Raw genomic sequence first — 10,595 nt, 5'->3', positions numbered from 1 at the left:
TTATTATACCAAAAGAAAATTAATTTTTTTACATATTTATTTTGAATATTTTTTTTAATATATTTTTTCTTAATATTCAAAGGATTATATATCTAAATAATAAAATAAATTTTATATTATAACAAATTTAGTATAATTTATTGCACAACAAATTTTAAATTTGCTACATAATAAAATAAATATATAATTATAATAATAATATTTTTTCTATCAAATTTATTAAACAAAAAATCTTAAATTACATAGAATAAAATAAATCAAATGAATAATATATTTATTATACAACAAATTACAAATAACTCACATAATAAATATCATATAATTTATTTAAATTTAACGTTAAAAATATAATAATAATAATAATAAATAAATAAATAAATAAACCATCATAACATTAGGTGGATTTAATCTATTCATCTGGCCATGATAGATTAAGTAGGTTAAACATGATGGGTTAAACAAGTTCCCAAATAAGGATGTTCAACTCAATCCACCAATTTTTGACAACTTAATGGGTTGATCCGTTGACCTGAATTGTTTTATCATCCCTACTCCTTCTGCAATACTCCCCATAAACCAATGCACTACTAATTCCTTCATCTAAAACAAGAGCAAGAGAAACTCTTAATTCTGGTTTAGTATTTTTGAATCTCAAAGAGCTTATGTGCTCTTGCTCACATCAAATTGGGTCCACATTTTAGTTGTGTAATTCAACCTTCTTAAGTATTATGTTCAAAGGGACAGAATTGATTTCGAAGTTTAGTTAATATGTACGGTCTGTGTATTTAATTTTTCTTTATTGGGATGATTTATGCTTCCTGATTCAATTAGGAATTAATGAATTATAATCAAGGTTTATTGAATAATTGAAATTTTCCTAGAATAAGGACGTGTACTGGTAAATACATAAAATTAATACTAATTCAGCCAGTTTTTCAAATGTGATATCAGAGTTGAAAGTGTGATTGTGAGGTCAACACCAAAGTGAATTGAGGAGCAGTAGTTAACTAGTTATTGCCGTACTGGTATCTTGACCACATATTTGGGTCCAAACATTTTCGGCTTCATCTCATGCTAGTTTTGGTCTTGAAGGTTTGCTGGACCTTGTTAACTGGTTGGGCTGGTCTAGTAAGCGACCTGGGCCGTAAGCTTTTGGTTGGCCCAACAATAATAAGAACTGCAAAGTCAAATGCACCTAGATTACTGACCAAAAACCCCAATGCAACTACATCCTCTAAAAACATACAACTACATGCAAAGAAAAATTCTGTATTTTTATTACATTAATAACAGTAACTGATTTTACCGGATCGTTAGAATGACAGTAGCAAACTAACAATGTACCCTTATTATTACAAAGCAAGGATACACACGCACACATAATTACGTTAGGAATTTCAGTCTTACAAGATTATTCTGTTATTTATTTATTGGTTTGGTATCATATAATCCATCTTTGCGTTGGAACAGCAATTGTTCTGAGGTTTAACGTTTGACTGACATTGCTAAATGTGAGTACCGAGGTTATTACATATATATATATATATATATATATATATATATGTACATGTCTTTATATTAGTAAGATATTATCTATTTTGGGTCTAGTTCTAATGATTTTACTTTTGAATAACACTTAAAAAACTTTTTAACTAATAAAGATAATTATGTGTATATAAACTTATATTTATTTTATTGTTTGAACGATGTGTGACTTTGGTTACATCTCAAAGCTAAAAGACTAAAATAAAAGAAAAAACATTAGTATCGCAAGAAAGCGCGTAAGATGGCTTGTCGTGGAAACTTAGTCAGTAAGTATCAAGAACTCCACTATTACATATCTCTCTCTCACTAGACCCAAACTGGGGGTTCTTTCACGGAGATCATAACATAACTCACTTATAATCTCACATCGCTTCAACTCAATTTAGTAATCGTCTGATTTCGCTAGTTTCAGTCAAGAGTGAAAATTCATTTCACGCTCTGCAGCTCTTTGAACTCCTGGTTCTTCGTCCTGATCCAACTTTTGACCTTACTTTAATTGAAGCATGGCTTGAATTCTTCATTCATTTTTCTGGTTTTTCTGTTATGTCCATGCAGTTTGCATCATGAGCTTCTTGAGGCCTTCTGCATTGTACAACTTTCTGATCAGTTACCCTGCACTGCGATGGATGCCATGTCAGAGTTGGGGTTTCCTCCGATGGCCGGGTCTCGACGGTTTCTTCAGGCTTTTCGTGGTTGCGCTTCTCTGGTCCACGTTCTCTGAGCTTCGCTACATACCCTCATCTTCCATGTACCCCACCCTTCGTGTCGGCGATCGGATTATTGTGGAAAAGGTGCACAATATTCTGCTTTTCACCTCGTTCCTTATCTGTTTCTTTCCCCAGCTCGCGATCTCAGACTCCATCGTACAACTAGAACATTTTCATCGCAACTTGAATTTGCATACAGACTCCTATCTAATGGGAGATGCAATATGGAAGCCTTTCCCTTTTTTCTCTAAGTGAAATGCCTTAATTTCTAGTTTTGTCATTTGATTCTCTTCGCATCCTCTTTCCTTTATGTTAATGTCGCTATATTTCTGTAGTCAATACGAACATTGTTTCCCTTCCATGGAACGTTTCAGTATATAATGCCAACTTGTTTTACAAGCAAATCAGATAAACCCAAAAATTACAACACATCTTCTTTGTTCCTTTCTTGGTAGTCATTTATCACCCTTAATCATACATTTTTCTTTCATTTTAAGAAATAAATTATGAAAAACTGAACATGCATGCCATTTGTCGTAAATTAAAGGGAAGGAATGCATACTGCATACTTCAGGTGGGCTGAAATTTTTTATAAGAATTAGATGTTCAATCAGTTGCTCTTCCCTTATGTTAATAAACAGTTAAACACTTATTGCTTCTTGCAAGTGGCAGCCGAAGGAGGATTTTTGAATGAGTTATGAGTTAAACAGTTAACGTCATTGCTATTGTCGTGAGCTTGAGATGGTACTGCTTTCTGCATACATCAAGTATTTGAGCCTTTTAAATTCCTTTACTAGGGAAAACTAGGTAAATTCTTGATTCTTGAATGCTATTAAGAAACAGCGTAATGTGTTGCCTTATTTATGACATTGAGGATAACCCTAACACGTTTATTAATGGACTTGAGTTCAAGTTCACGAGATGATAAGATAATGGTGGTTCTCATGGATCCTTAGAATCATATTTTCTGATTGAACAAATTATTTGAATGGCCAGTTTCCCTTTGGTAGTCGTGCTTTATCTTTGCATATATTAGCATCTGTGGATATTCCAGATTTGGGATGTCTACTTCTTTACATCAAAATTAACTTTGGGAGATGTTGAAATAAGGATATGTTCTCTTTCTGACTTGAATATAGTAAATTGCACCCAATCAAGTGATGCGAGAACTAGCAGAGCCAGAAATGCGCACCATTTAAGCTTGTATATTTTTAAGTGTCCCAACTATGGTCTAATATCTTAAAACAGTTAAATGAATTATTTTTCCTTCATTTGATGTTCAAAATGACTAGCACCTGTAATATTATTGAGGTTTCAATGTTATTTTGGCAGTTAATACTATCATATTGAAAAGTAAAGCCTTCAAGATATTTTACATTAAGTGTCCCTGTGAGTTGATCTCTTCATTATCCATTTATTTAATATTTCTAGTTTGCACAGAGGTCTGGATAAAATGATCGACCCTATCTTAGCAAGCCTTCTTAGTTATTTTCCTTTCTCACCTCATTCTTGAGCTTTAGTGCACAAGACTAAAGGAAAAGAGCTTGAATTTGACTGAGAATCACGTTTAATCAAATAAAGCTGTTTTGAGCAACAAACTTTTCTCGTAAAATATTTTATTCTGTAGGTTTTCCTTTGAATGATTTTAGTCATTAAACTTTTAGAAATAAGATCAATGGATATTTCTGGTCTCATCTCTATTTTTCTACTTCTTTCTGAATGATTTTAGTCATTAAACTTTTAGAAATAAGATCAATGGATATTTCTGGTCTCATCTCTATTTTTCTACTTCTTTCCTCATTTTTAATATTTCAATTTTATTTTCCATTTTTCCCAGGCTTTATATTACATCAGGAGTCCTGCTATACATGATATTGTAACGTTTAAGGATCCAACACAGGTATGTTCCGATGCTATAGAATCTGTACCCTACTTGCAGATCTACAGTTCAGTTGCATGATAGGTTTTCTATGTAGCACTCTGGAGAAAACACAGATGCTGTTTTTATTAAGAGAATTGTTGCAAAAGCAGGAGACACTGTTGAGGTATAAATGTTTCTAGAAACTTCCTTTCTTTTTGCATTATACTGATGTTATGTATCATTGTGAAATTGATAAATCCAAAATTGCTACGCAAATATGTCCAGGTGATTCATGGGCATGTAAATTTAATTCCTAAATATACTATCTTTGAAACTGAACTATATTTTGTTTCTTATTCTTTCGTTTTAGTGATTTATTTCCTGGCAATTAGTAATAATTTGTTTGGCGAGCACAGGGAAATAGCTCTCTCATCTGGTTTTTCTGAATTGAATCTTCCAACACCTTGCAGGTTCATCATGGGGCACTCTACATCAATGGTATTGCTCAGCAGGAAGATTTCATAGCAGGGTCACCAACATACACAACGCAATTAACTGTGAGATCCTTGTTAGTTGTTATGGTCCTTTTTCATTTTACTTTTCATTCAATACTTATGATGTGATCACTGATCAGTTATCACATTAATGAACATGATGGGGTAGAAGTTGACCATAGGGATGCGAATGGGTTAAGTTATTTGTGAATTAGTCAAGCTCAACTAATTAAACTCATGTTTAAGGTTATGCTCTGTTATTTAAATGAATCACGCTCAATCTTGATAGGCTTGACCTTTTTTTTTTTTTTTAATAATTATTTTCATGTATTTACACATTCACCTAATTTTACTTTCAAGAGAGTCATATTTTAAAGAGCTTATTATAAACTTTCTTAAAAATCTTTTGTTTTCTCTATCTAAAATTTCACTTTCAATCTTAAGATGAATTTATGAATATAAAATTATATTTTGTAACTATTTTACTTCACTTTCTAGTATGAAGGTATTTGTTAAACACTAAATTAATAAAAAATTCAAAAATAATTTGATAAAAAAAAAATTAATCCATACACGAGTCATGCCCAAGCTTCATAATTTTAAACAAGGCCAAGCTTTAAATTTGGTTCATTTTAACAAAGGAATCAATCTTGAGCAACTTCTTTCTTTTATGAGTCAAACCTGCTTCGAGTGCTTGGCTCACCTTGTTTTGTTTACAGTCCTAGTTGCCGGGATAAATGACTTTGTTTATATCCAAGAATGGGAACCAATGTGTTGGCCTAGCGGTAAGGGGTTTGAGTAGTGTTCTCACCTGAGATCGGCCTGAGGATGATCTCTCCGATGAGCTTGGTGAACCTCTTCTCCTGGGTACGTCGGTTGTGCCGAGATGGGGGTGGTACCTGCAAAAGAGACTCCGATGCTAAAATTTGTTCTTAATAGTGTAGATGTCTCGTATTTGTAACAGACGTACTTGATGATTTTAGGGTTTTTTCCCTTTAGGCGAGAGCGGGGTTGAAGTCAGCCCAACATTAGTCGCGAGTCCAATTGACTATGGGCTTGCGCACGTGGTCGGTGTCGTGGCATACTTAGGGCCGATGTGGAACTCGGTATTTGGTATGGGCAGTACAAGTAGTATGAATAGGATTTTAGGTTTGAATCTTAGTGCCACCATTGTAATTTGATAGATAAAAAAAACATATCCAAGAATAACTTGTTTTGTCCATCCCTTTTATGTTTGTTTGTACTGTGAATGCCAGTGACTTAACGTAATTCTATACTTATTTGTTTATGTTGATTCATATTTTTCGTGTCCTCGTATAACTTGTTTGTATGTGTCCTTGCAGTATGTGCCCAATGGCCATGTTTACGTGTTGGGGGATAATCGTAACAATAGTTATGATTCCCATGTGTGGTAAGTAACTACTGCTGTACACATGTTATTGACTCTCGTTTTTTCCTTTTCCATTAATTTTATTTAACCTTCTAGGATAGGTGTAATTTTCTGAATGTTTTGATGTATAATATGATTGACCTGTTTTCTAGATGAATTTTTACAACAGTCTCCTTTTAGTTTTATGAGTTATTTTTTTTAGTGAAATAACAAAATATGGTTTTATACTTTTATAGAATCACTTGTACATTATTGGAAATATTTTGTGAAAAATATAGAAAAATTGAATCTTGCAGACAAATTAAAATTAAAATAAAGATGGAAAATTATCATTAAAATATTCATAGAAGAGGATGTCTATGTATAAACTTGCAATCAATTTAAAATTCCTAACAAATTTCATCTACTAACAATTCTACTAGTTGAGATTATATTGAATAACTGAAAATAAAATATAAAAAATAAAATTGTAACAATAACAAATATTTTATCTAAAATTTATTCAAAATTTAAATAAAGGAAAATTTCATAAATCTAACATTTCTCCTTGAGATTTGTCATGAACATCACAAATTTTAGTTTCATAAACTCCAAAAATTGGGTTTTGAAATGCCATTTCATCAAATCGTTGCACATCAATTTCTTGACCCAAACCATTATTTTCATAGTCATTCAATCTACCTCTTCCTCGTGTCTTTGAATACTATTTGCTAGAATTTGCCATATCAAATGCATTTTGCATAAAAGTGTGACCAAATCTTCCATGCCAAACATTACTCATCAATTTTAGCAATAAAACCATGATCTTCAACCAAATCAAATTTCAAATAAAAACTATTTTTGGTCATCTTAATCTTCACAATCTCTAAACCATGTTCATCCATGATAAAACAATTCTCTTTAAAAGAGACTCCATAACCATTCCTTAGTATTTGTGGAACACTAAGAACATTTTGATCCAATTTTGGAATGTAGAAAACATCTTTAACAATTATCATACCTTTCTTGGTTGCAATAGAAATTGTTCCTTTTCCATTGGCTTGTACAATTTCACCATTTCCCATCTTGACTTTTGACTCAATTGATTTGTCAATGGAGGTAAAAAATGATAAATATTTAGTCATGTGACTAGTGCAATCACTATCAATGAGCCAAGTACTCAATTCATGTGAATTAAATTCTTGAGATGTCATAAATAAATTCTCATCTTTATTATTATTTTTTTCTTCAATCACATTTGCCTGTTTTTCTAGTTGTTCAAGCTAATTCTTCTTTAATTTGCAATACTTTTCACTATGACCATTTTTATTGTAAAAATTATAGTGAAAAAGTGATTTATTTTTAAACCAACAATCTTCTTTAGAATGGTTGGTTCTTTGGCAATGAAAACAAGGCAAAAAATTTCCTTTTCTCGAAGAACCTTCATCTTTTCCTTTGTTCTTATTGAAAGTTCGTAACTTTCCAAAATTCCTTCCATTGTGCTTTGCTTGAAAGGCACCTTCAACAGTTTCATCACTTCTAATGGAAATTCTTTGCTCTTGTGCGTGAAGCTTGCTGGTCAATTCAGTAATTGTGAGAGTTTGCAAATCACAAGACTCTTCAATTGCAGAAATCTTGGCTTCAAATCTTTCAGGCACCGAAACCATGATCTTTTTGACAACCTTTTGATCTATAAATGATATTTTACCAAGAAGTCGCATTTGGTTCACAACATCTATTAATCTGCCAGAATAATCTTTGACAGATTCATTATCCTTCATCTTTATCAATTCAAATTCTCTCTTCAATGTAAGAAGCTTAATAGATTTGACTCTACTACTACCTTCAAATTCATCTTGAATCTTGTCCCACACCTGTTTAAGTGTTTCAAAGTCCGTGATTTTAGTAAAAATATGATCTGCAAGTCCTGCATGTAGGCAAGTGTTTATCTTTCTTCAGCTTCTCCTCATAAGCTTTTATTTGTGCAATGGTTGGATTTTCTCTCAATGGTGGTGGATCAGCTTCAGAAATTACAACATTCCATAAACCTTGAAATCTTAAAACAAATTTCATCTTGACGGCCCAAATATGATAATTTTTATCATTAAACATTGGAATTGAAGGTGAACTGGTGGAAATAGACATCCTTACACCAAAATTTGTTTGAACAATAAATCACTCAATTTAGTGTTTACACTCAACCTCAACGTGTTTAGCGCTCAATAATTTTTTTTCTCATAGCCCGTAGGAAGCAAGCTTTAGATACCACTGTTTGAAATATTTTGTAAAAAATATAGAAAAATTGGATCTTGCAGACAAATTAAAATTAAAATGAATATGGAAAATTATCATTAAAAATTCATAGAAGATGATGTCTATATATAGACTTACAATCAATTTAAAATTTCTAACAAATCTCATCTACTAATAACTCTACTTGTTGAGATTATATTGAATAACTGAAAATAAAAAATAAAAAATAAAACTATAACAATAAAAAATATCTTATCTAAAATTTATTCAAAATTCAAAATTTAAATAAAGGAAAATCTTATAAATCTAACATACATAGACAATGTGAATCATTTTTTGTTTTTTTAAATTTTTTTATAAAAAACTCTATTCTGTTTGGATATCTTTATTTGAACTCAGTATTGCTATCTTTTACGTCTCGTTAATCTTGAACCTTACTGTTTCTGACGATGAATAGGGGACCGCTTCCTATTAAGAACATAGCTGGAAGATATGTCACGTGTTATCATAGACCAACAAACATTTGACCCGACAAATATCAATGAGATGCAGGGAAGGAACTGGTGTTCTTTTCTATGGTCTGACCAATGAGACGGTAACGGTATACTAGGGATGTGATTTCCATGAAGAGTTCCCTCCAGCTGTTCCATAAATGATGCACATGTTTTGGCCACTCTTTATGGGATTGGATTCTCATACGCATTTCCTCGTTCAGAGCATGAAATAAATCTACTGAAAAAAAAATATCATGTGATTTATGCAGGGATCACTGTTAGTTGAGTAACGATGCATGCCATTTGCCAAGTAATATTCGTATGGGTGTCTAAGTTTCTTTAAAACATTATTTGGTAATATCTAGTGTAAGTTACGGTCAAGGAAAAGTGTGAAAACTGAAATACTTTATCTTGTTCGTGCTTTTAAGTCCTGTTTCTGACGAGGCAAAAGCAGGAGGCAGCGTCTGGTGGCTTCCCAATACGGCCTTTAGCATGTTTTAGGTCACTAAGCTTGATATCTTGCCTACCAATATCCCTCCATTTTGTTACAGTTGGAAATACTTGTTTTCTTTTTCCTTGCATGAGTTTGCTTCCAAAAACTAGAGGACAACTTGAAATGAAAAGTATTGGTAGTTGGTTTTGTTGTCTAAATTGGGAGACAGCCTGGTTAGTAACTTGGATGGCTGATGGTTCCATTAACCATTTACAGTATTATACACAAGATTTATCCTAGAAATTTCATAGTTTTTGCTGGAGTTTCAACATCAATTAGCCTCTCTCTCTCTCTCTCTCTCCATAGAATGCAGTTGGACCATAAAGCAAGACACGGCCAATCTGTCAACAACATTCTTTCTTAATTTTGAGGAATGACATATGACAGATGCACATGATTCCCATTCACGGTTGCGAAGTGAAGCTATGAGCACTGTTTACAAATAATTTTTGAAAAATTGTTCTGTTGAAAGCTTTTAGTTGTCACTAGTACTAAAATAAAGAAAATGATCAAATCTTTCAACTAGATTGAGTCAACAATTAATTCAAACAGATCGAGGCTCAATTCTAAGCACAATACTACTATGAAGTACGCTTAATAAGTAGGAACACAGGTAATAGAACATTTATACGGAATGAGATTTTAGTCACTTAAAAAAGTATTGAATATAATTATCTTTATTATAAAGGACCTGACTGTTGCTGTTTACATTTCCTTGAAAAAAGTGTTTTTATAAATAAAAAATAAGTTTTTTTTATGTATCTATCCAAATTAATTTTTAATAAGGAAAAAATAATAATTTCCTGTTTTGATTAAGAAGAAATTCCTATCTAATTAAAAATTACATTTTTATATTATATTTTTTAAAACAAACTGCCCCAAGATAGGCTTTAAAAAATTTGAGTAAAAGTTACTTTTTTTCTCTTTAGGGAATTTTTTCATATATATATATATTTATTTATTTATATTTATATTCATATTCATATTCGCAGAAAAGATTACAAAGAGATGAAAAGTCAACTTAGATTCTCTTATCTATTCTAATCCCTTTTCTTTATCTAGTAAGTTAATCCTAGTGGTCAGCAAGCAAGTAAGTTTTTAATTAGACAAAAAAAATATTATTTTTATCAAACTTGATATGAGGCATACATGTTCAAGTTAGTGATAAGAAAATATCCAAATTATAAAAGAAAAGAAGTACCGTGTCCCACTATAATAGAGAGGAAGGACAAGATATGATATGATCAATTCCCAGCAAAATAGAAAAAGCATCATATCCGATATATCCCAAATCTAACAAAAATCAAGCTGCATGTTATTTGGAGTAAATCAACATGCATCCTCTGTAGTAATTCACCATAGTAACATAGTGTTGGCTG

The 10,595-nt window shown here is 31.8% G+C and overlaps 1 protein-coding gene across 3 annotated transcripts; it reads left to right on the top strand.

Annotated features, from left to right (window-relative positions):
- The first annotated feature begins 1,790 nt into the window (after positions 1-1,790).
- Positions 1,791-9,485, top strand: LOC109796692 (chloroplast processing peptidase). 3 transcript variants are annotated; one of them, XM_083077035.1, is made up of 7 exons: positions 1,791-2,004; positions 2,101-2,336; positions 4,090-4,152; positions 4,229-4,297; positions 4,584-4,681; positions 5,951-6,018; positions 8,687-9,485. In XM_083077035.1, exons 2-7 carry the CDS (start codon positions 2,109-2,111, stop codon positions 8,710-8,712), a joined length of 552 nt encoding a protein of 183 aa, XP_082933161.1. In that variant the 5' UTR covers positions 1,791-2,004; positions 2,101-2,108; the 3' UTR covers positions 8,713-9,485. The 3 variants fall into 3 exon arrangements, with proteins under 3 accessions (XP_082933161.1, XP_020212032.1, XP_020212031.1); XM_020356443.3 differs by having other exon boundaries at positions 1,793-2,011; positions 4,584-4,670; XM_020356442.3 differs by having other exon boundaries at positions 1,795-2,004; positions 4,584-4,670.
- The last annotated feature ends 1,110 nt before the right edge of the window (positions 9,486-10,595 follow it).

The sequence above is a fragment of the Cajanus cajan genome, chromosome 6, assembly GCF_000230855.2.
Source record: "Cajanus cajan strain Asha chromosome 6, NIPB_CcT2T_4, whole genome shotgun sequence".
Classification (NCBI taxonomy): Eukaryota; Viridiplantae; Streptophyta; class Magnoliopsida; order Fabales; family Fabaceae; genus Cajanus; species Cajanus cajan.
This window is presented reverse-complemented; position numbering and strand designations above follow the sequence as displayed.

What these genes read in the sequence shown, in the direction of transcription:
- LOC109796692 (XM_020356443.3), top strand. Translation starts at nt 2,109, where the DNA reads ATGAGCTTCTTGAGGCCTTCTGCATTGTACAACTTTCTGATCAGTTAC. An exon ending in ATCGGATTATTGTGGAAAAG is followed by an intron (nt 2,337 to 4,089) that starts GTGCACAATATT and finishes CATTTTTCCCAG; the next exon opens with GCTTTATATTACATCAGGAG. An exon ending in AAGCAGGAGACACTGTTGAG is followed by an intron (nt 4,298 to 4,583) that starts GTATAAATGTTT and finishes AACACCTTGCAG; the next exon opens with GTTCATCATGGGGCACTCTA.